At 51.3% G+C, this 25,588-nt stretch overlaps 1 protein-coding gene across 1 annotated transcript in view; it reads right to left on the bottom strand.

Annotated features, from left to right (window-relative positions):
• The window catches only part of LOC116798786 (acid-sensing ion channel 2), a 394,330-nt gene that overhangs the window by 21,552 nt on the left and 347,190 nt on the right, over positions 1-25,588 (bottom strand). The window contains exon 2 of the mRNA XM_032711415.1: positions 17,926-18,076. Coding sequence (XP_032567306.1) covers positions 17,926-18,076 — 151 coding nt within the window. The remainder of the gene's footprint in view (positions 1-17,925; positions 18,077-25,588) is intronic.

Raw genomic sequence — 25,588 nt, 5'->3', positions numbered from 1 at the left:
CATGGGCAGGGACACCTTCTACCAGCCCAAGTTGCTCCAAGCCCCGTCCAACCTGGCCTTGGACACTTCCAGGGATCCAGGGGCAGCCACAGCTTCTCTGGGCAACCTGTGCCAGGGCCTCCCCACCCTCACAGCCAAGAATTCCTTCCCAATATCCCATCTATCCCTGCCCTCTGGCAGTGGGAAGCCATTCCCTGTGTCCTGTCCCTTCATCCTTTGTCCCAAGTCCCTCTCCAGCTCTCCTGGAGCCCCTTTAGGCCCTGGAAGGGGCTCTCAGATCTCCCTGGAAACTTCTCCAGGCTGGACAATCCCAGGACCTCAAAGATCATCTCATTCCCAACCCCCTGCCCTGGGCAGGGACACCTTCCACCAGCCCAGGTTGCTCCAAGCCCTGTCCAACCTGACCTTGGACACTTCCAGGGATCCAGGGGCAGCCACAGCTTCTCTGGGCACCCTGTGCCAGGGCCTCCCCACCCTCCCAGCCCAAAATTCCTTCCCAATATCCCACCCAAGCTCCCTCACTCTCTGACCCTGCGTTTGCCCCCCAGGAAGGTCCCTTTGGAGGGTTTCCTCCCTGCCAACCCCTCCCAGTGCTGCCCCTCCAAAACACCCCTGCCCTGAGGGGCCAGGCCAGCTTCCCCCAAAATCTTTGGGGATGCAGAACATCCCCATCCAACCTCATCTCTGCTCAACATCTCCCTGGGCTCTGCAGCTGCCCAAGGCCCCGGGTGAGCACAGACCAGACTGGGCTCAAACCCTCTCCCAAGCACCCCCAGCTCGCCCAATTCCAGTTCCAATCCTCTTATTCCCCACTCCTACCAATCCCACCCTGGTGTTGATCCACTTCCAGCACTTGGGAGGAGATTCCATATGCTCCCCTCAGTAATTACCTGGCAAGTGGGACGAGAAAGCTCCAATTTAGTCTCATTTGTTGGGCAACGGGAACTGTTTTGGAGAAATGTTTTCCATCCAAGCTTGTTCTGCCCATTTCTGCACCTGCCCTGGGTCTGTTCATCTCTGACTTAATTCCATGAATTCCCCACATTCCCCACGACCGGGACTGTGTGTCCAGGTCCATCCATGGGTAAATCCCTGTGAATCCATCTCAACCAAACAAAATTCCAACCTGCAGGGATCCAGAAGAGACCTAAAAGCGACAGGGTTTGTGATTTTAAACAGGAAATCCTGGCATGGAGCCAGCTGCACCCATGGAAGGGGAGGGGAAGGCGTTTTCTACACCACAGAAGAAACCCTGGGTTTAAAATACACACAGTTATTAGTTTTCATCAGTGATCATAACAAGGAGAACAAAACAAACAGCTTTTTTTTTCAGAAGAGCTGCCAAAACCCAGGCAGAATTCATTGTTTTTCCTGCATGACACACAGGAGAGGATGAAACCATAAATATGAAACCAGCTTTGAAAAACTGTTGCTTCCCCTAAAAAATTCATTTTCTACAAAATAGCTGTTTTCCACTACGAGAGAAAAATTAAAAGCCCAACTATGACCCCCTCTGATGAAATCTGCCCAGACCAGGACTCATGAGATGCACCAGAAATGCTTCCAAGCTCTGACCTGGGGCTGAGGAGCATTAGTGGGGGTGAAATATTTGCTGCAAGTGTAAGAAAAGGAAAGTCTCACGAGACCCAGAAGCACAAGAAAATCTGATTTGGGTGTCTTTAGCTCCTAAATAAATATCCCTGTGCACAGCAAACCCAAAAAGGCTCAGGGGCAAACCCTGCCTGTCACCCTGAGCCTGGAGAGGTGCAACCAGGGGTGAGAAGGTCCCTGGAGACACGTGCCAGGCACGGTTTTGCTAATTTTGACAGTTTTAGCATCGTTTTGAATGGCTCCTCCTGGAGCCCTGGGGCTGAGCACCAGCCCACGCTGCCACTGCTCTTTCCTTCAGCCCATTCCTTGGAATCACCCATCAGCAAAAAATAACCCTGAGAACCCTTTGATTGGCTCAGATGGCAGAGAAACTAAAAATAAATCCCAGTCACTCGGGGTCTGGTTTAAGGTTAAAAACCTTAAGAGTTTTTAACCTGATTTGGTCACGGTGGGAAGCCCCAACCACAGACCTTCACTCACATCCAGTCCCACTCCTCAGAGCCTGTAAATTCAGTTTTTAGTCCATCCCAGGTTGGGAATAGGGCAAAAGCTCCTCGATGGCTGCATTTTTCAATACAATAACCCCCATTACTGTGCACAGGGCACCGTTTCCCAACAAATCCTGAGCTGCTCTTTTCAACTGAAGGATTAGAGCAGCGTTAATTAAATTGGGGATTAATCCAGCATCTGCTTCAAACTGGCTGCAGAGCATTATACGGTGCAGAAAGCTCAGCTTTCTATTCCTGGTGGCTTTTCCATGACTTTTGTCGGGGTTTTCTGCTTGGAGCATCCCTTGAAAAATCTTAACAAAGCTCCAGCTGACTGTGCACTCGGGTGCAGGGGACAAAGTTCATCTGTGAACATGCAAGAAGCTGCAATTAAAATCAGAAGTGCTGCCAAAGGCACGGAGCTTCCCTCTCCCCCTGCCTTGTTATGTCCAAAAGGATCCACTTCTCCCTGGCAATTAACATCTGAAGCTGTTCTTGGCACTCATTTATGGGGAAATGAAGATCCAGCCTGAGTCATGGGTTGTTTCTGGCTGGAGTTGTCTCCCCCCAGCTCTGCTGGCAGCACTGGCAGCTCCATGGAAGATGGTCCTGCTTGGAGAAAGGCAAAGCAGGTGCCACATGGCTCCATCTGAGTAAGGGAGATGGTATTTTCTCTGCTGATTCACCTTGTGACTGGGTCAGAAGGTGGCCTGAAAGTTTATTATGGGTAATGAACCTTCTCCTGCAAAGAGCTGGGAAGTTTGGGTGGGTTCTGCCCACTCTTGTTGTCCTTGGCCTCAGTCTCCCCATCTGCAAAATGGGAGTAAAGTCCCACTTGACTCACTGGGCTGGAAGAGTCACTGGGGCCTCTTGCACACCCTGCAAAGGGCACCCAACCCCCCAAGGTGCCCAGACAGGGGACAGACAGTGCCCTCCAGGGGCTCAGGCAGCACCAAGTGCCACATCTGGAGGGAAACACAGATGCTCATCCCTGTGCCAGCTCCATCACACCCATGAGGGGTCTGTTGAGGCTGCTGTTCCTTGTCTCCCTGGGGAAGGAAGGCCCTGGGAATGGGGGGTTGCCGTGGCAGCACAGACACGCTGGGAGATGTGGAGGTTCATCTCTGGTTTTACAGCATCCTTGGCTCAGGATTGTCATGGAAACAACAGCAGCAGAGCCAGAGCTCCCCCACTTCCCCCACCAGCCCCCCAGGGAGGGCTGGAATTCCTGGGACAGGGTCAAGCACCCCGAGCTGAGTTGTGCAAACCTCCCCGTTCCCACTGACCCAGGGACTCCCAAAATCCCTCCCACCCAGCTCAGCACGTGGGATCCTGGCTGTGTGTCCTCAGACAACCCCCCAGGGCCTGTGCCTGGAGCTCAGCACCCCCTGAGCACGCTGGGCTCATCACACCAGTGAGCAGCCAGGACCTGCAGGGAGCAGAGGATGTGCCTCGTGGTGCCAGGCTTGAGGGGGGGGGGGACTCACCTGCTCCTTCAACCCCACTGTATCCGTGCAGAAATCTTAAAACAAACCCCTAACAGTCACATTTTTCCGAGATGAAGATTTACAGATGGGGGAAAAAAAGAAAAAAAATCAAATTGCCATGGAAACGTAGCTGGGAGAAAGCAGGACCTGCAAGGCTAAACGGGGAGTTAGGAAGAAACCAGTTTAACACCAACAAAACCAGCTTCACTCCCCTGTGTGTGCTCTCATTCCCTTGGGAAGGGTGTGTTTTCCTTCACTTAAAGTGGCCTGGTAACGGGGTGAAGGGAAGCTGAAATGAGACTGTTCCCAAGGGGCTTTGGGAGGTTGGATCCCAGCTGAGGATCCCTGCAGCTTTCCCAGTTGGAAACCAGTCACTCCAGATTTGTCCTGTGGGTGCTGCTGTTCCCAGGCTGTGCTCTGGGAGCAGCCAGAGACAAGGAATTCCCCCAGGGATGGAAATGAGGTGTCTACCACCAGAATTTCCCCAGGGATGTCCACCACTGGCTCTGGCAGCTGCCAGGGAAAAGGTGGTGTGTCCCACTTGGATACAGCAGGAATGGGAGTCCCAGTGGGGCTGTGCAGGGTGTGTGTGAGCCCAGCCCAGCTGCTCACCTGTATTTTAGGGAACAAATTTAGCCTGGAAAAAGGAGGCTCAGGGGGAATCTTCTCGCTCTCCCCCTGACAGGAGGGGGGAGCTAGGAGGGGGGTCGGGCTCTGCTGCCAGGGAACAAGGGACAGAAGGAGAGGGAATGGCCTCAAGCTGTGCCAGGGGAGGTTTAGGTTGGATATCAGGGAAAATTTCTCCACTGAAAGGGTTGTCAAACCCTGGAACAGGACGCCCAGGGTGGTGGAGTCACTGTTCCTGGAAGTGCTGAGAACATGTGTGGAGGTGGGAGCTGAGGACAGGCTTTAGTGGTGAACGGGGTGGTGCTGAATTAGAAGTCAGACCTGATGATCTTAGAGGGCTTTTCCAGCCTTAATGATTCCACAACAATAAATCAAACACACAAAAGTCACCATGAGAGGGTGGCCAGAGGAGTGGGGATCCCCTCATGGTCTCCTCCATCTGGCCAAGCTCCAGAGGGTCCAGCTGGTCCTGAGCACGTGGCAGGGCCAGTGCTGGCCTGAGGGAATGGGGACAAGTTGATGTTGGAGAAGAGTCCCCCTTGCAGAACAGGGGGAAAGCTCCTGGTGGCTTTCCAGCAGGTGTGAGTGGCATTTGGGGTGGCGGTGACAGGATGGAAAATCCTATAATCCAAAGGTTATACAGAGACCACCCAGCCCCTGAATCCTGAGGACAGGTCCCTCAAATATGTCCCCTTTGTGCTGGGACCCCAAAGGCAGGACAGCACCTCCAAGCTGTTCCCCTTTCCAACCTCTGAGTGCACCAAGGAACGTTGTCTCCTCTCCTTCCAGGGTCTCGTGGGTGCTGTGGGGACAGCCCTGGGGTCCCTGCTGCCCCTGGAGGGCTCCCTGCTGCTGACAACACCAACACAGGCTCCAGGCAAGGCCTGTGCCCAGCTCTGGACACTTAAATTTCCTTCCAGGCTTCTCCTGAGAGATTCACCCCATCCCAGGGAGATGCTACAGCAAGAGGAGTCACGTCCCAGGTGTTGTGATTTCCCTCCACTGAGTCAAAGCAACTCCTTTATCTCCTCAAGCAGCTCCAACAGGACCAGATAAACACACCTGAGACCCAGTGGGAAATTCAGGCAAGGAAACAACCCAGCTAACCAGCCTCTCTCTCCCCAAACCCTTCCCCATGGCTGGGAATTCAAACCTTGCTGCTTTAAGGCACAACCAGCAACAGGGGCTTCATGTTCCACTGGTCCTTGGAATAATCAGAGTGGGCAAAATGAGGGCAGAGAAGAGTTTCCTCCTCTCTCTTGGAGGTGGGAAATGATGTGAGATATCCCAAACCTCACCCAAGGACAAGGTCACCTGGACAAGGTTGCCCAAGGCTGGACAAGCACAGAGATGTGGCTCCAGCACATCAGTGACTCCTCGAGGCTGCAGGAGGCTTTGATGGGGGTGGGAGAGTGGATGAAGAGCAGCACAAAAGCCCTGTGGGACAAACTCCACTGCAGCAAGTCATGTTGGTGTGAGAGGTTAAAGATTTATTTTGGGAAAACAAACTCAAAAGCCCCAGACCTCAAAGGGTTGTCAGCAGGAAAGGCCACCAGCTTGTGCTGAAGACAAGTGAGGTAGTGGAGAATCAATCTTTCCCCTTTATCTCCTGGGATACAGCCAGACTGTTTCAGAGGGTTCCTTTTTCCCTTTTTCTCTTTTTTTTTTTAATGAAAGGATACTTTGGAAACCTCGAGTCCTCTTATCTGAAAAGCACAGACAGACAGCCCAGTTCTGGGGGCTGCAGCAGGAGCAGGGAGGGCTCCTTCCCCACCTCAGCTGCCTCCCCAAGGGGAGGGGAGCACTGATGTCACCCAACTGTCACCACAAAATGACACCTCATTTGTTATTTCTTTGCTTCAGCGAGAAGGGAACGGCACGAAGAGAAGAGAGAAGGAAAAATGCCTTTTGCCAGCACAGCCTGCAAGAGTGAGACTGAAAGAGGGATTTGGGAAGGGCAGGAGATGGACCTGGTGTCCTTCTCTCTCTTCCCGTGGCCCAGAGGCTGGAAAACCCACAACAAAATCTCTGCTGTGCAATCCCATGGGATGAGGGCACGGAGCTGATGGTTCATCTGGCACCACTGGAATTCAACCACTGAGTGATCAAGGCCAGGTTGGACGGGGCTTGGAGCAACCTGGGCTGGTGGGAGGTGTCCCTGCCCATGGCAGGGGGTGGAATGAGATGGGCTTTAAGGTCCCTTCCAACCCAAACCATTCCATGATTCTGTGATTCCTCCAGTGTAAAAACTGGGATAATATAGACAGGATACAAACCCCAAACCACAAACTAACACTCCTGGGTGTAAAGCAACACCAACACCAGGCTGGGCCCCAAAGCTTCCCTACAGCAACTCAACACTTAAATCTCCCACTGAGCATTTATTTGGGGCTCTTCCACTTAATCCCTGAGTCCTGGGGATGGAAGAGGCAGGAGATGGGACATGACCAAGCTCCTGGACCACAAAGACAACCCTGGAGTGGAGATTTCTCCTGCTCCCTCCCTCCCCAGCTCTGATCCATTACTCACCGAGGAACAGAAGGTGTTATAACAAACTACATTAAGCATATCTGCTATTTTTAGTTAAGCATATTGCATTTGCATACTAAATCTGAGGGGCCATATGTCTGAATGTATATTATTAAAAAGCTTCTTACATAATACACGGGGCAGGAGAAAGCAGCAGGACTCCAGGGCTGGAAAAGAGGTTTTTGCTGGCCGGCCAGAAGCCAGCAAATAAATATTTCAGCTCCTTGCTTCTCTCCTATTAAGCTTAAGCTTTAATCATTAAAGTGAGGGAACAAGTGTCTCGTAACCTGCTTTGCTGGAGGGGTCACAGCAGGGCAGGGCTGCTCCTGCTGCTTATGGAGCACATAGGAGATAAACTCCCTTCCCACCTCAGCATCCTCTGGGAATCATGTGGGAGGACAGCCAAAAAATCAGGAGCCACCCCGGGATCTCCTCCATCCCTGGGAGCTGCTGCCAGAAATACAGAGCAGGGGAAGGAGGAGATATTCCCTCAGGAGGAGAGGAATGTTCTCGGAATCCAGAGCCGGGGGTGCCAACTCCCCACCCTGGGCACCCATCTGCCAGCTTGCTCTTCAGAGAGCTGCTGCCACCACAGGGACAGGAAGGATTCAAAATAAATAAAAATAAGGGAGGACAGGTTTTTACAGGCACAGAAGCAGCTCCTGCCCAGCCCTCCCCCTCCAGGAGCCGTCGCTTCTCCCGGAACATCCTGAAATATTTAACGGTGGAAGAGCTGCTGCTGATTTTGGCTGGTAGAGGAGTCAGCTGGGAGCAGGTTTCCCAGGGCCAAGGATGGGTCGTGGCACTGCTGCTGCCCCTTTTGGGTGGGTGGATGGAGGGATGGAAGGATGGATGGACAGACAGAGGGTACCAGGATGCCCCGGAGGCTGAGCCCAAGTGTCCAGCCAGCTTTTGGTACTGATGAAAGGGAGATCATGGATTCACAGCTCTGGGAAAACTTGGATTAACATGGAAAAACCAGCTGGGAAAGGAAAGGGGTTGAGCAGCCACGTTTGAGGGGAAGTTGGAACCTGGAGATAAAAAGGTCAAGTATCTCAACCACACTGAAATCACCACCTAAGAGGCAGCTGGAAGAGCAGCTGCTTGGAACTGGGAAAATGGAGCAGCAAAACCTGTCAAATGTCCAAAGGGTTAAAGACAAGGAGGGAATGGAGCAGGTCAGAGTATAATCATAGAATCATGGAAAGGCTTGGGTTGGAAGGGACCTTAAAGCTCAACCTGTCCTTTGAAAGGACAACACTTCTCAGTGAAGAACAGGTCATATCCTGGCTCCAGCACCACCAGGTGTGTTCTAACCTGTCCATGCAACAATCACATTCTCCATGGCCATGTATTGGTATCTCCAGACCTTGTGATTCCCAGATTAATCACCCTCAGCTTATAGAATCATGGAATCATGGAAAGGTTTGAGTGGGAAGGGACCTTAAAGCCCAGCCAGTGCCACCCCTGCCATGGGCAGGGACACCTTCCACCAGCCCAGGTTGCTCCAAGCCCTGTCCAACCTGGCCTTGGACACTTCCAGGGATCCAGGGAGCAGCCACAGCTTCTGTGGTGATCCAGTCCAACCCCCATCTGATGAGCAGGGAGGGACTATCTGCCCCCAAAGCTCTGCATTGTTACTTTTTACAGACCCCAACCTCAACCCCAAGCAAAGATTTTGCCTCTGGAACCCTCAGCTCTTGCCTTGGTACAACCAGAGGGTCCTTGAGCCCATGGGAGCTACTCAGCATCTTTAGGGTGACAATGCTGGGATCACACAGGACTCCTGCATGTCAACATCCCACCCTGGGGCAGCAAAAGGAGCAGATCCAGCACCCAAACCTTGGTCCACTCCTGTCCCAGCCCATCCCTGCTCCCCTGGGATGGAACCAGGGACACAAATGTTCTTGCTTTCATGAGCTTGCAGCTTTCACGAGTTCAGTATCAACTTGAATCACAGCAAAAAGGCTTAATTATTTGGTTTATAATTGAAATATTTACAGGAGCCCTTGTAACATCACACAAACAACCCTGCCAGGCCTTTCCTGCTGTTACACAAATAAACGTCTGCTCTGAAGGGCAGATGAGACACTGGAGATGAATCGTCCCTGGCTCCCGGGATGGAGCACAACAAACTGCTGGGTAATGGTAAAAATGTGTCAGTCTTCCCCTTGGGAACACGTTGGGATGAGAGCTGGGAGCAGGAGAAATGCATCTCAGTCAGGACATCATGGAAATAAACAGGGGGTTTTGCCATTTTTCCCCCCCAGGATCAGCTCTGCCTTCCCTTGGGATGTGGCTCCAGCACAAAGCTGCTCCAGCCCCAGCCTGGAATTAGAGGGAATCACATCCCTGTGACCTGCAGGTCGTGGAGGGAGAGGTGGGGGAAGTGATGGAGAGAGGCCACCAGTGGAATAATTTGGGAGAGGGAAGAGCAAACTGGGACTGTCAGCCTGGACTGGGTTCAGGTTTTGTGCTGGGTGCTGGAGTGTCACAAATAAATGAGTATGAGGAAGATGTCAGGTATGGAAAACACCATCACTGGGTGCACAGCACCATGGAGCTCAGAACTGGGGGAGAAAATGGGATCCTTCCATGAAAGTGAAGCTTCCAAGTGAGCTGAAGGTCTCCTGGCCTGGATGAAAGGTGAGCAGATCCCAGGGAAAAGCAGAGCATGAATTCTATGCAAGAGGAAATAACCTCTAATTGTGCCAGGGGAGGGTCAGGTTGGATATTAGGGAAAATTTCTTCATGGAAAGGGTTGTCCAGCCCTGGCACAGCTGCCCAGGGCAGAGGTGGAGTCCCCATCCCTGGAGGGATTTAAAAGCCCTGTGGATGTGGCACTTGGGGACAGGGGGCAGTGGTGGCCTTGGCAGTGCTGGGGGATGGTTGGACTGGATGATCTCAAAGGACTTTTCCAACCTGAACAATTCCATGATCCTGTGATTCTGTGCTACCTTTGGCCTTTCCCCATAAAGACCAGGACAGGTCCCTCCGGCTCCCAGCACGTTTTGGGATGAACACAGGGCTGTCCAACAGCAGAAACCTCTTCCACATCCCCACTTCCAAGCACACCTGGTTTGCTTCCCTCACACTGACCTTCCACTGGCAGAAAAGAGACCTTTCTGTGCAAAAACACTTGAAAGAAGGCAATGGTAACCACTTCCCTTCCCTTCTCTGCTGCTCACTCTCCAAAATATCCGAGGAACTCCAACGTGGAGCATCATTTGTCACTGGGCCAAACGCTGCAGATGGCATTTCCTTCTCCTCAGCTTTCAAAGCCTCTCCTTAAATAGTAGTAGTGGAAGTAATAACCACAACAGAAATATTAAAACCCATCAACAAAACACAGGCACAGCCCTTTGGCTGCAGCTCCTGGGGGGTTTGGTGGCCTGGGTGGTGGCACCAAGAGCAACTTGAGATAGCCCTGAAACGCTTGGGTTTCTGCCCAGGGAGTGGTGGCTCTGCTCTAAAATAGCTCAGTTTTTACTGCTCCATGCTTTTGTGATCTCAGGAGAGACCCCCAGCCCTGGCCACAGCCATGACCAACTCACTGGACATCTCACTTGGCCAACACATGAGAAAGGATTAGAAACGTGGCCTGGAGAGAAGAAGAAATGTGGCAGCAGGTCACCAGTGGCATCACCCACACCTCCCTCACCCTGCAGAGCCACAGCACAGCACCAAGAGATGAGAGGTGCCCTCAGCACATCACCAACTGTGAGGGATGGTCACAGCACATCAATACATGATGAGGGATGTCCTGAGCACAAACCCAAATGACAAGGGATGCCCTCAGCCCACCACCAAAACCCTGCAACTGTTCTGGAGCCAACAGTCAGCGATGCCCCACGTGAGACATCTCACTGCCACATCCCCCAAAGACCAGGAATCGAGCCCCAGTGGAGATGCTGGGCTGTCTTATCCATCATTCCATAATAAAAGATCAGCTGGAGCTAATCAGGAGGGAAGGCTGTTAATGCATGATCCTGGGATGAGGCTTCTGGAATACCAGAGGACACCGACCCAGGGGTCTCCCATCTCCCTCCAGCTCCCCAGATCCCAGCTGCAGTTTGCAGATGGATTCAGGATCATTCTCTCCATCTCAAACCATTCTTGTGGTGAATAATAAAAGCCTTTTTGCTGTTCCCTCCTCCCAGAGGGAGCAGCTTTTCCAGGGACACCCAGGGTTTGTTAATCAGCTGGGAAACACTCCAGGCTCAGAAGAGCTGGAGAAAGTGAGTTACTCCCTCACAGACACCTTGCCTTGCTTTCCTTCTGGGTTGTTTTTTTTTTTTTCCCCTTCCCTTTTATATCTTAATTGATCATGAAATTAAGAACCAGCCCTTCCAAGGCAAACAAGAGTTTCATTTGCAAAAAAAAAGCAGCCCCCAGGCAGCAGTAGGAGGGCCCAGCTCCCACCACCCATGGGATGGGAAGGGATGGGATGGGAATTGCAAAAGCTCTGAGAAGCCCTGGAGTCAGCACAGAGCACATGGACTTTTTGGGAGCGTGTTCCTGCTTGGAAACATGCTCAGGGCTCTGCAGGAACGTGTGGATGGGGAATCCATTGCCACAGCCCACCACTCCTGCTGCTCTCCCTCATTCTCCCATTCCCAGGCCATGTCCTACTTATTTTATATTTACAGGCGAGTTTTATACTCATTATAATTATTCCACGAGCTGGGAAAGAAGCAGAGGCACAAACCTGTGTCTTTTTTTTCCCCTTTTTCCCAAACTCTGGTGAATGCCTGGGGTGTAAATCCAAAACACCCCCTGGGATCCCACCAGGAGCTCGGGGGGTTCTCAGCCATGACCTGGGGGAGCTCGGGCTGCTTCTCCACTTCAGTTCAGACCTTTTGCAAGCAAAAAGAGGCCTGGATTCATGAAGAGCCACCACCAATCATATTAAAATGCAGAAGTAGCTGACAGTGAGCGTTTGTGCCTCTCCACAGCTGGAAAAGCAACTGCTCCAGGGGTTGGGCTCATTAATGCACCGAGCACAGAGGCTGCACAGCTGGAGAGCAACTGGGGGGGCTTTGGGGAAAGGGGGGACATGGGACCCCAGAGCTAAATCAGTCTCCTTGCTGGCAGATCCTTGCAGGGAGGTGCTGGATGCAGCAGGAACAGCCCCATCCCGGCAGCACAAGATGCTGCTCAGATCTGTTTTGCCTGGCACGAAATCCCGGAGGGCAGGGAAAGAAAACATAAATCAAAGAAACCATGGAAACGCTCCCAGTTTGTGCCTGAAGCAGTCAACTTCTACAGGATGAGTCTTCAGGGCTGGCAGCTTTGGCCTCCAGGCACCTGAGGTCATCCAGGCCTTCTCCAAACCCTCTGCAGGATCCCAGAAATTATCAGGGCTTTTGGGAGTAAGGAGGAGGAACAGCCCATTCCCAAGCCAAAAGTACCATGGTGGTGCTGCTTGTAATGAGGGAATGTGGCTGATTTGTGCTGCAAATCCCTCTGAACCTGTGTTTTTGTTGAGGTAAATAACAGCAGTCCATAATACTCTGGGATTGTCTTCTAAGTGGATTGAAGCTCCAGCTTTATGGATTTCCTGCTCCTCCTTATGGCCATTTCACAGCATGTTTCTCCTCCCCCTCGATTTATTCCTTGTGTTATTTGATTAATTGCTATAAAATGTTCACCTTTATCCAACAATTCCTGAAACAAACACAGAACCCTTCACTTTATTTCTTATTTCCAGCCCTTATTTCCAATCACTTAGGCCAGTGATTTCCAATTTACTGGGCTCCTGTCCCAGGTCACTGGATAATTCCTTGGGCCACCGCAGAAAGATTACCCAGAAGTGTCTTCCCTTTCCAATCAAACAGTCCCTGCTATAAATTACAGGGGGTCTTTACTGTATTTGATTGCATTTCTGCCTCTTTCTCTCCCAAGTGCAACAAAACAAACCCCCTCAGCAGCCCCACAGCTCCCTGGGGCCTCATCCTGCGAGACAAAGATGGGAAACTGGAAAATTTGGGAGACTCTGGGCCATATGTGCAGGTTCCACCTACACTCCTCCCGAGTCTGTGGTTTGTTGTTTCCTCCTCTGTTACTGGAAGGAGTTTTCCCTGGTGTCATTTTTTTCCCTCTTGTAAGATTTCTAGGGTTTTTTTGTTTGTTTGCATCGTGATTCCCACCTGGAATATCCCAGAATCCCAGCATGGTTTGGGTTGGAAGGGACCTTAAAGCCCACCCAGTGCCACCCCCTGCCATGGGCAGGGACACCTTCCACCAGCCCAGGTTGCTCCAACCTGGCCTTGGACACTTCCAGATTTATATCTGGAACAGATCAGGTTTATTCCAGGAATACCCAAAGGTTTTCTTCGAAGCACAAAAGTGAAGATTTCAGCCACAATTACTTCCCCAGCTCTCTCCACGTCTGGGAAGCTCAGGGTTAAAATATAATGCTGGAAAATTTCGGTTCTAGAAGCGCAAAAATTCCACAGCTGCAGATTTCCACCTCTTTTCCTTTGCATCATCACTTTTTTTTTTTTTTCCCACACCCCTCACGATTTTGACAGCCCTGACACAATATTGCTGCACGCCCGAGGACGGCGGGGCCGCCTGATGCCCCCAAATCCACACACAGCCAAATTCCCCCTTTTCCTTTGCACTTGGAAATCCAGACTGGAGCCGTCTGGGTGCCCTGGCCCTTCCAAAATCAGGCTGCACAGACATTTCACATGTTCAAACGACGGCTTTGCACGTGAAGATGAGCAAAAGGAATATTTTCCTCTCACGAGTCATTTGTCAGACGAGATATTTCAGCTTCCCAAGATATCAATGGATCCTCGGTTAAAGACTTCCTAGGATGACAATCCACTTCATTCTGTTTGCCCAGTCAGTGATAATTAAACCCCTTCTTGCATTACAGACCATATGCCAACATGACACGGTGGCAGCAGCTCCAGCAGCAGCCCCATCCCAAGCTCCAAACCAATGTTTTCCTTCTTTGCTTCTTATTTGCATTGCAAAGAACCATTTAAAAAAGCCAAGCTGAGATCCTGAGGCAGCAGCAAAAGGAGGATTTGGGGAGTCCACACTCTTGACTCTTTCCATGAGGGGCCGTGAAGGAAAAGGTGGTTTTGTGGCATCTCCAAATCCAGAGGAAAAACCAAAGCAGCCTCGGGGTTAAATACAGGATCAGGTGCTGCTGTTTGAACTCAGTGTTGGTAAAAATCACCCCTGAAGCCAAAGGATCCACAGCTGCTCTGTGCCCACGGGGTCTGAGGGGCCTGGGTGAGGGAGAAAAGGTCCTGTGGGGTGTCCTGGCCATGGGGGGGATGGAGAGGAAGGGCCTGGAGGGTTCCTTGGGTCGGTGTTTCCTCTGGGATAGACCCTTGCAGGAAGCACAAGTCAAGGGCACCACCATGGACCAGAGAAATGAATGTTATTCCACGTGAAGACCCCCCTCTGGTGATGGAGGTTGGTCCATTTCTGGAGCCCTAATGGGGGTGCAACAGCAGGGCTGAGACAGCAGCTGGGTGGGGACAGCCCCAGAAAGGCCTGGGAAAACTTGGACTAACATGGGACAGCCAGCTGGGAAAGGAAAGGGGTTGAGCAGCCACATTTGAGGGAAAGTTGGGAACTGCAGGAAAAAAAGGTCAGGTGACTCAACCACACAAAAATCATTGTCTAAGAGGCAGCTGAAAGAGCAGGTGCTGGGCCCAGGAGGGCTCCTGGGAAAATGGAGCAGCAAAACCAGGCTGGAAAACATCTAAGGAGTTAAAGATAAGGAGGGAATGGAGCAGGTCAGGTTTGAATCATGGAATGCTTTGTGGGGGAAGGAATCTTGAAGACCATCCAGTCCCATGGCTGAGACACCTTCCACTAGCCCAGGTTGCTCCAAGTCCCGTCCAACCTGGCCTTGGACACTTCCAGGGAATTAAAAACTCAACTCCTTCCACCCTGGAGGTTCCCCAGGGCTGGAGTTCCCCATGCCCACCTGCCTCTGGCACTGCAACACCAACATCCCACCCCACATCCACCTTCATCCCCCTCCACAGCCAGGGTTGGAGTTCCCTGCTAAGAGCTCCGTGCCCTTGGCAAAGCCTTTCCTTAGAAAGCCAAGTTTGGGAAGTCCCAGTGGCAGCAGCCGAGGAGATTTAATTCCAAACACATTTACATTATTATGCAAATATTTGGAAATAATCAACTCCTTCACTTACCTACTAAGAGCTAAGTGTTTCCATGGGAACAGCAACTATTAACCACTATAGTTAATATTTTGGATTCTGGTGGTGTCCAGAGAGCTCCATGAAGATTGAAGACATCTTGTACAAGGCGCTGTACAAACGTGGGAGATGAAAAGTCTTTTGTTGAAAGGCAAAGATTAATGTTTTACAGGCTTCAAAGTCAAGTACCAGCTCTACCTGAGCCTGTAAGAACACGGCCAAGTTTCCTTGTAACGAGTCCAAGAGCTTCTCCTCCACCATCTGACCAATCCAGGCTCTGTTTTTATAGTTTTGCCTTGAGTCCTGTAAAATTTCATGTCTGAGTGGACACTCTGGTGCAATCCAATCCTAAAATATCAGCCCAGTTCTAGGGCTGTAAGAATCCCTCCCTGTGCCTCTAATCCTTAGTTTAATACAAATTTCAGTGTAGTATGTGTGAGAGTAGCAGTGGGGAGGTCATGGGGGGCAGGACAATCAACAGAGGACATTGTTCCACTGTTCCCTTCCACGTGGGCTCAGAAGCCAAGTCTGCACTCAGAAAGACCCTGAAAGCCACAAGATTTTTGACAGAATCAAAGGCACTTGGGGTTGGTTTTTTCCCCACCTCAGGTTTGAAGTCCACAGCCATGGACAGGCCTCCTTTGCCACAGGCAGGGCTTGAAGGTTGTCTGAAGGGAGCAACCAGAGCAGCAGCTGCCATCTCCCCTGGCCTCCAGATGAGTGATGCTCACAGATGTGGAGGTACCAGACTGGAAGCCTCCTCCCACAAGACTTGGTTGATCCTCCTCCCTCATTGTTTTCCCTCCTAATTCATTTCTTCACTTGCTTATTGCTTCTTTTTTGCCTCCTGTGTCATGAGAGGCTGATTTACCCACCCAAGACTGAGCCACCTTTCCCAAAATCACAGTGGCAGCTCTGAAGGCAGCACATTTCTGGGTGGGTTCCTCCTAAAGGATTCTCCACGAGGCAGCTCCCAGGGCTGTGGAGAACCTTCCTGTCCATGGAGAACCTCAGAGGGGTCCAATAAAAACCTCTGCTCTGGAGCCAGGCTGGGAGAGCTGGGGGGGTTCATCTGGAGAAGAGAAGGATCCAGGGAGATCTGATCCAGAGCCTAAAGGGGCTCCAGGAGAGCTGGAGAGGGACTGGGGACAAGGGATGGAGGGACAGCACAAGGGGGAATGGCTTCCCACTGCCAGAGGGCAGGGATAGATGGAATATTGGGAAGGAATCCTTCCCTGTGAGGGTGGGGAGGCCCTGGATCCCTGGAAGTGTCCCTGGCCAGGTTGGAGCAACCTGGGCTAGTGGAAGGTGCCCCTGCCCATGGCAGGGGGTGGGAATGGATGGTCTGTAAGTTCCCTTCCAATTCAAACCAGTTTGTGATTCCATGACACAAGAACCCAGTGAGGTTGAACACACAGAGCTCCAGGGCTGTCTGTCCACCCCTGGGACACCCCTGAGCCATCAGTGAGGTGGTTTCCTGCCCCCATGAGCTCCCCCAAGAAAACATCAGAGGTGGATGCTCTTCATCTTCCCCCTCTGCACCGTGAACCTGTTTTGCCTGTAAAAGGACAAGACTCCCAACCAGGGCACCAGAAATGATTATTCCAACTGAGGGTTTCCTCCCCCTCCCCTGGGCCAGGTCAGGCTGACTTGGATCTCCAAACTGGAAGGCAAAGCTCCTGCTCTGAAAGCCTGAGCAACCTGACAGCCAACCTGACCTGAGTGCCAGGACCACGGGAAGCTGCTGGAATCAGGAGAGTCAAACCCCACACAGATAAATTTTAAGTTTTGAATGACTCCAACCCCCTTCTCTGCTGCTGAGCTGGAGTTTGAAAGGTGCTCGAGGGGCCTCATCTGTACAGGGTGACAGAGCAACGGTGACACGAGACCTGAAGTGATATTTACTCCTTTTGCTGATACCAAAAATAAACACAACCTCCTCCTCCTCCTCCTGAACAACTCTCCTCACAAAGCTCTGCCTCGAGCTGCCAGACAAAATAGAGGCTGGCAATTTTTCCAGTGTTTTTTTTTTTTTTTGGATGCTTTGTTTCAAATGTCAACAGTGGCTTCATGAGAACTGCAGCTGCCACTGCTGAGGAGCTGATAAGGTTTGCCCTCAACGGGTGGGTGGCTTTGGTGGCACATGTCACACTCCAGGTTCATTGAAGGAACTGGCACCAGTTCTGCCAGCAAATTCCCACCGTGGCACCTGACTTGGGATGGTGGGAACTGGGAACTGGGAATTGGGACTTTGTTTTGTTTCTTCTGGAAGTTTTTGACTGCACCGTTTGTTGTTTATTCAGATTTTGTCAATAAAAAGCTGTTGTGGTTTTTTTTCCTTTTCCACGCTTCTGCCTGAAGTTTCTTAATTTCTAAGTTGTAATCTTGTTAAACTAAGACACCATCCTGATCCATGAGACCTGTGGGACAGTCCAAAGTTCCAGCCTTCCTGTGCCAGGACCACAGCTCTCACAAGATGCTCAACCCAGTTGATTCCATCCATCCCAAATGCTCCCAGTCCAATGAACCCAGTCCTTGACCCACCCAAGCAGCACTAACCCAGCAGAGACAATTATCAGGGCAACAAATATTCCCAAATTCCAAGGAAGAGGAAAACACAGAGAGCAGCTGGAGGTCCACCCTGAACCTGGCCTCCAAAAAATGCTTTTCCAAGGAAGAGGGACGTGCTGGAGCCTCTGAAGGAGACACCACACCTCCTGTCACCCAAAAATGCCCATCCTTGTCCCAGGACAGGTGGTGACACTCCTGTTTGGCATCCCAAACTTTGGTGCCAAGACACCCAAGCCCAGCACTCCTGGATGAGCTGAAATACAGACATGATGGTCCCAACTGGCAGCCACAGACACCAAGAAGAAAAGCAACTCATTTCTGCACAGACTGAGCTCCTCTTGCTTTCAAGAGCTGGTTTAGACATTGGGTGGGATGGAATGGGAAGGTCTTTCCAAAAAAATCACCGGAGGAAAAAGAAGGTCTTACCTGTTTCTCCCCAGATTGGCAAATATTCATCCTGCTGGATGTCCAGCATGATTTCCAGTCCATTGCCTGTCCCACCCTTCACTGTGGTGAGGAGAGGCCGCCCTTCTTCTCCTGAGTTGAACATGTAGCATTTCCCATATCTTGTAAACACCTGCGGGAAGAGAGAAACAATATAATATTTCCCCAATTTTCTAAACACCTGCAAGGAGAGAAGAGAGAAATGACATAATATTCCCCGTATAATCAACCCCTGTTCCCACGCCAGCAGGGGCAGAGGGATGGGAAACAGCCATGGCTTGGAGGGAAATATCCCCAGAAAAATCCATCCTGGTTTAATCACTCAGTGCATCGTGTTCTCCTTCCAGATAAGAAAAGATGGAAGGCAGGAAGGGAAAACTGTTTTAGAGCAAAGAACAAATGTCTTCAGCAGCTCGCTGGAGTCAGATCGTGTTAAATCTCTGAGAAACAAGCTGTGTTTGGGCAAAAAATAACCCAATTCCCTGGGTTTGTGTGAGGCCACCATTGCTGCACGTTCCTGCCTGCAGACACAGAGAGGGGATCACCCCAACAGGAGGAAACTTGAGCCCACACTCACTCCATGCTCATCCAGCTGCTGAAAATCGACCCCTGCAGGCACAGCTCCCAGCCATGTGCTCTCCTGACACAAACAACACAATAACCCCTTAATTCCTCACTCCCACTCCTTGGCAAATTAAATTATAGAGTTTAAAACAGTTGGGCAAATGAGGGAAGATCTCCATCAGGACATAGGGGGGTCCTGGCACCGGGTGTTCCCTGTGTCCCTTGGGATGACAGCAGGAGGTTCCAGACATCCCCAAACCTGGCACTGGGTGAGGTGACAGTGGGGGACCCCAAAACCTGGCACCAGGTGTTCTGTGTCCCTTGGGGTGTCCTGAGGGTCCCCAAACTTGGCACCATCACTTTTCCTCCTCTTTAGTCTCATTTTGGCCTGTTCCTTGAAAGAAACTCCGGGCAAAGCCCAGGTGGGGGCTTCCAGGCCACCACTGGTGACATCACCTTCCAAGTGGGGTGGACAAAGGTTTCCAAGAGGGGGACACACAGGTTTCCAAGTGGGATGGACACATGGGTTTCTAACTCTGGGGGACAAGGGTTTCTAATTTGGGTGGATGTGGTTTTCCAAGTGGGGTGGACACAAGGGTTTCCAAGTGGGGTGGACATGAATTTCCAAGAGGGGGACACACAGGTTTCCAAGTGGGAGGGACACCAGTTTCTGTGTGGGGTGGACATGGGTTTTCAAGTGGGGTGGACATGAATTTCCAAGAGGGGGACACACAGGTTTCCAAGTGGGATGGACACATGGGTTTCTAACTCTGGGGGACAAGGGTTTCTAATTTGGGTGGATGTGGTTTTCCAAGTGGGGTGGACACAAGGGTTTCCAAGTGGGGTGGACATGAATTTCTAAGAGGGGGACACACAGGTTTCCAAGTGGGATGGACACGTGGGTTTCTAACGTTGGAGGACAAGGATTTCTAATTTGGGTGGACGTGGTTTTCCAAGTGGGGTGGACACAGGTTTCCAGGTGGGTTGGATATGAATTTTCAAGTGGGGGGACCCGGGTTCCCAAATGTGGTGGCTTTTTGGGGGGTAGCAGAGATGTGACATCTTTGATCACGGTGACACCAACCAGCTCATGCTCAGCCTTCCCCCGGCTGGGAGAACACACGGAAAACCAAAGACTAAACCCCAACAAGTCCCTCCTACACCTTGCACTGCCAGAGCAGGGCACATCTAGACAGGCAGAACTTCTTCCTACAAAACAGGAGGACAAAATGTCCCAGAGCCATTTGGAAACCCTCCAACCATCCCCTGTGGTGGCTTCTGCCAAAGGGAACGAGGAGTGTGAGTCGCCTTCAAGTCCTGGCTCCACAAAGCCCAGTTTGTGAAACCAGTCAGCAACCAGCAAACACCAGTACTGGCTATTCTGAGCCCAGCACCAAGAGGACCCGGGCTCCAGGCTGTCATAAATCCCAACTAATGTGGTTGCTGAGCTCATGTGACCCCAAGATGAGTCATAAAACCAACCAGAAGCCGGAGTCATCAGCAATTTATTTCCCTCAAATATTGACACAGGTCTTATAACCACAGCGTAGGGGAAGCAGGTGAAATGAAGAGAGACATGAAATGATAGTCAAGTCTAAATATGAAATGTTTGCAGGGGGGGGGAAACGATGCCCTTTAAAAAAGATTTTATATCCAAATGAAAAAATCCCATTTTAATACTTGGCTGACCTATTAAACCATCCAAGCTGGAAAGATAAGCTGAACAGTGAGCCTGTGTTTGCAGCCAGGGCCCCCCCTAAATGGGTTTTCCCAGATAAGCTTTGAAGGCAGAAGTAAAAAATTTCTAATTGGGGGGAGTTTCAAACACAGGAAGAATCAAAACAGGCTTAGTGGAAATCATGGGGAAACAGGGAAGCCTGGAATGAGAACAGGAAATGCTGGATAAGGATTTAAGAGCTGCTGTACCCGGTGTAGTCTTTTAGTCAAATAAATTCAGGCAATTTTATGGGCCTTTTTTTTATATGGCCCTTTGCAGCTGTAAGAATTCCTGTGTAAACCCTCTGTGTTTATCCAAGGAACACGATGGAACAGGACAGGGGCTGCAGGGTGTTCCTCACCCTCTCACCTTGGCTAGGAGTGATTATTTGGGAAGAGATAACATCTTTTTTTTACATGGGATCCTCTTGGTTTCAGGCTCCCTGATAACAGGGAAGGATTCAGAGCATTATCTGATCATCAGGATAAAACAGGGAGCTGTTTGAAAAGGGCAACATCAGTCTCTCCACTGTGATACACCTGAGACAGTAAACACCAGGCAAAGCAGGATGATTTAACCTCAGTTTATGTGTCTTCAGGGAAAACAGCACTTCCTTGCTGTTAGTGATGTTTAATCTTGCAATAAAAAGGTCCAGCACAAGCCAGAAACAAAAATACAGACAAGTACCCTGAGAATAGTCTATAAAAATAACTATTTTTTCTCTTTGATGGATCACAGCTCCTTTTGACAGCTCCTCTGAAAATCCCTGTTGGAGCACAAAGGTAAATAAGCTCTGAATCTATGAAATAGGATTTGATGGAATCATTGAGGTTGGAAAAGACCTTTAAGATCACCGAGTCCAACCTGTTAACTGACCACCACAGAGCCCTTCCTTAGCAAAGGGAAAGCCCTTCCTTAGATGATAAAGGGAAAAATGTGTATTCTGTGAGATGAAAACACAAACCATGGGTATCCCAAACACATTCCATGCCCCAAGCAGACCATCAAAAGCTCTGGGACACCAGTGTACAAACATATCCTGCTGCATGTCAAACCACCAGGCCAAACAAGAGCGATATTCCAAAGGCAAGGAAGCCTGACCAGGGTAATAGAGAAACAGGTATTTCACAGTTTATAACCAGGATCCAGAGGACAAGCATGTCTGCTGATAAATTACCCTTTCAGCACAGAGAAAAATGATGGCAAAAGCAAGTAATTTGAAGTCTGTAAATTACTTTTCTAAATGCAGACAAAGAGGCAGGTGAGAGCTCGCCGGCGAGGAGAGCTGTGATTGTCACATCAAGGCACAACCAGGGAAAAGAGAGGGAATTAGCAGCCTGGGCAATCATTTCCTCCACATTTGTGGTGCACAAAGGTTCAAAGAGACACACATCCCAGCAAGCCACCATCCAGCAGCAACGGAGAAGAGAGAAAAACAAGGATTTTCCAGGCGGGTCCGGGAGAAGGGGAACGCGAAGCTGGAAGTGGAGGAGGGAGATGGGTTTGGGCAAGAACCCCCCTGGGATGGTGGGGAAAAGATCCTGTTCAGGAGGAAAGCAGACTTCATCTCTGAGTTTTTGGCAGGGATGTACATTCCCATGGCTCCCAGCCCTCCTGTGGCACCTGCTGAGCCTGTGGTGGCACCGAGCCACGTCATTATTCCACTGGAGGTGTGAGGAACAGCACCGTCCTGTTGGCTCCAGCCAAGTGCATCCCCACGGTCCATTTGTTCACACCCTGGCAGGAGGGACATTACTGAAAATGAAATGATGGCTGTGAAAAGAAAATTGCAAGGGACGCCCACAATAAGGGGTTTCTGAAGCGTCAGATCCCAAGAGGATCCTTTTCCAAGAAGGATGAGCCTGCAAGTGCAGCTTGGTAAGGAGGAACTCCTGGTAATGGGCAAAAAGGACTTAATATCCCTTCCAAACAATGGGCAAAAGGGAAGGAATCAAGTCCCTATCCCATGCAGAGTGGGATGCAAACCAAACCAGCCTTTAGGGCATCCTCTTCATCAGTTTATATGTATCCCAGTATCCTGGGGGATACAAAAATCCCAGACCCACGGATTCAAAAGGTGACTTAGGGGGTCACCGTAAGGCAAGACACGGCTCTTCCAACCACTAACACAAACCAGCAGGGGAGACAACAAGAGATGAGACACTTTGGTATCTTCTCCCTCTCAAGGGGCAGCCACAGATTTCTCCTTCCATCTCCTACATCCTGTATCCTGGGGGATACAAAAATCCCAGACCCACGGATTCAAAAGGTGACTTAGTGGGTCACCGTAAGGCAAGACACGGCTCTTCCAACCACTAACACAAACCAGCAGGGCAGACAACAAGAGATGAGACACTTTGGTATCTTCTCCCTCTCAAGGGGCAGCCACGGATTTCTCCTTCCATCCCTGTTTGTTTTGGACTGTCAGGAAGTTGGCAGAGCAGCGTGTCAGACGAGCACAATCTCGCCCATCCCTCACGGTGTCAGGTTTAATCTCGGAGCAGGGAAGAGTAATGGGGCTGGAGCTCGGGGAAGGCAGCGCCACAAAAGTTGTCAGAGCCGTGTTTACAAGGAGAGGGTTTTCCTTTCGGCCTCCAAGGCTGAGATGTCCCCGTGGGAGCTGTCAGGCAGCGCTGCCAGGCACGGCACCGAGATGTTTCCTCACAATCAGCTCCATGTCTGCCCGGGCCCCTCCGGGCTCCGCTGTCACGGGCCTGTCTGGGAACAGCCAGGATGTCAACTCTGCTTTTATCCAAAGCTGCTGCTTCGAAATCAGAGCTCACCGAGGTCCCAGGCACCACCTGAGGGGAGGTTAGGCTTGTTGCTGGCATTAATGTGGTTTCTTTTCCGACCCAGCAGCAGCCAGCATCCCAAATCTAATAACAAGCTGCTCCATAACACACAACACTCCTGAAACATCCATCTCTGCCTCCAAAACCAGTTTTTGCTACTGGACATGATGAACTCTGGTTTTAATCCGAGTTTATTTCACAGGATGGCATTAAACATCACCCTGTGGCTCACAACTCATCCTCCTGCATTCTACCCTTCAAGACCAGTTCAACTCTGGCAGCACTAAGCAGAGGTACATCAGGCTGCACGTTTAATTGAGTAAGAGATATTGCAATTTTCTTCTTATTTGTGCCATCAGCCCCTCCCTGGAATGGCCTGTTGGTGCAAGAATTTGTGTGGATGGTGAGTACTCGTGGCCAGCCCTTACAGCTGCCATCAATCACCCCCTCAGCCATGGCTGCAATTTAGCAGGGGTTGAGTGGGCATTTAAAAAAGAAATATAGCACCAATATTCTGGCAGCAAATGAATAAACTCTAATGGTGAGGCTCCAGATATTTGAGAATTATGCTGGTCCATAAACTAAGAAAACTGCTGCCCTCTCTCTGATTCTGTCAGGCCCTGACTGCTGCCACACATAACAAAGTGCAGCAGAACAACCAGACTCTGTCCCACCAGACTGGAATTTATCAGTTGTGGGAAACAGTAGCTGCATGATCCCACCAAGGTTCACCTCCCAGGAGGGCACGAATTAACCCAGGAACAGCTCTTAAGTTCCCAAGGCTCTGTTTGCAGAACACAGAATCGCTGAGGCTGGAAAAGACCTTGAGGAGCATCGAGTCCCACCTTGGAGCAGGTGGTACCTTCAGCAGTGGGTGCAGAACAGCATCTTCTGCTTTTTATTGGGTTTGGGGTTTATTTGGGGGGGAAAGAGTGTATTTTTTTTTTTTAACAAGAATTTTCTCAGCTTAGGACAGTCAATGCCACAAATGTGAGGTCACTTGGCAGGTGCAAACAGGTGAAATGAGGTCACTGGCCCAAGCCAGGTCAGGCTGGGACAACAACATCACCAGCCTTGGGTTGGACGAGGTCAGACAAGGCAGCCACAACCTGGGGGATGCCCTGGGGAAGCAGCAGATGGTGTGGGAAGAGGAGAAAGGTGGGTGATGGTGGATTGCATCCCTCCTCCGTGCCCACCAAGGCTGTCCCTCAGCAGCACAGCCCAGGGATGAGCTCTGTGTCCCAGCCCAAGAGCCCTGGAGCCCTTTAACAGGTGCCAGCAAACGGTTCCAAGGTCAGGATTCATTTGGATAATAATTACAATCTGTCTTCCCAACCTCTCCCCACTGATTCATTTAATGAACCGTTCTTCCTCACCCTTGCTGAACTCCCTACCCAGCAGCAGCTCTGGGACTGACAACAGCAACATTCTGCAGGGCCCTGCCAAAAATACTCTGGTACCCACACAATGCTTTGGGTTGGAGGGACCTCAAAGCTCACCCAGTGCCACCCCCTGCCATGGGCAGGGACACCTTCCACCAGCCCAGGTGGCTCCAACCCAGCCTTGGACACTTCCAGGGATCCAGGGGCAGCCACAGCTTCTCTGGGCAACCTGAACCAGGGCCTCCCCACCCTCCCAGCCAAGAATTCCTTCCCAACATCCCATCTCTCCCTGCCCTCTGGCAGTGGGAAGCCATTCCCCTTGTCCTGCCCCTCCATCCCTTGTCCAAAGACAGACACCTTCCATCCACAGTGTCCTTCTGTCTTCTTTCTGTGGCTGCACAGAGACCTCCCAGCAGCTCCCCACTGCTCTCCAGAGCAGAAAATTCCAGCCACCCCAGCTGTTCTCCACTGCCTGTGCCCACAGAGCCCTTCCCCACCACTGGTGCAGGTGCCACCAGCGTGGCGGTAAAACCCCTCTCTGGGACTCCCCCTCTGGGTGTGTGGAGCAGGAGAACAGGTAGCTGCCGTGTTTTCCACCTCCTGTGGGGAAAACCCAGCCTGTGAGTAGGTAAAGCAGGGATCCCAGCAGTGCCTGACTCCAGGGGAGCACGGGAGGACACCGGGAGTCACCCGAGACATCCCAGACGGATCCACACCCCCCGCGCCCGGCGCAGACAGTGGGAGTTCCCACAGATGGGAGGGAGCTGAGTCACCCTGGAATTAGGGAAAAAGCTGCCACTTCCAACATTCCATCTGTGCCACCACTGCCTCGGAGGGCGGGGTGATCTCCAAGCGTCGGCTCACGCTTCCATTCCTGGATGGAAGGAAGTCTAAAGGGGCTCCAGGAGAGCTGGAGAGGGACCTGGGACAAGGGATGGAGGGACAGGACAAGGGGGATGGATTCCCACTGCCAGAGGGCAGGGCTAGATGGGATATTGGGAAGGAATCCTTCCCTGAGAGGGTGGGGAGGCCCTGGCACAGGTTGCCCAGAGAAGCTGTGGCTGCCCCTGGATCCCTGGAAGAGTCCAAGGCCAGGTTGGATGGGGTTTGGAGCAACCTGGGCTTGTGGAAGGTGTCCCTGGCGTGGCAGGGGGTGGCACTGGATGGGCTTTAAGGTCCCTCCAACCCCA

This window comes from Chiroxiphia lanceolata, chromosome 26, assembly GCF_009829145.1.
Source record: "Chiroxiphia lanceolata isolate bChiLan1 chromosome 26, bChiLan1.pri, whole genome shotgun sequence".
Taxonomy (NCBI): domain Eukaryota; kingdom Metazoa; phylum Chordata; class Aves; order Passeriformes; family Pipridae; genus Chiroxiphia; species Chiroxiphia lanceolata.
Note: the sequence above shows the minus strand (reverse complement) of the source record. Positions and strands in the feature narration are given on the sequence as shown.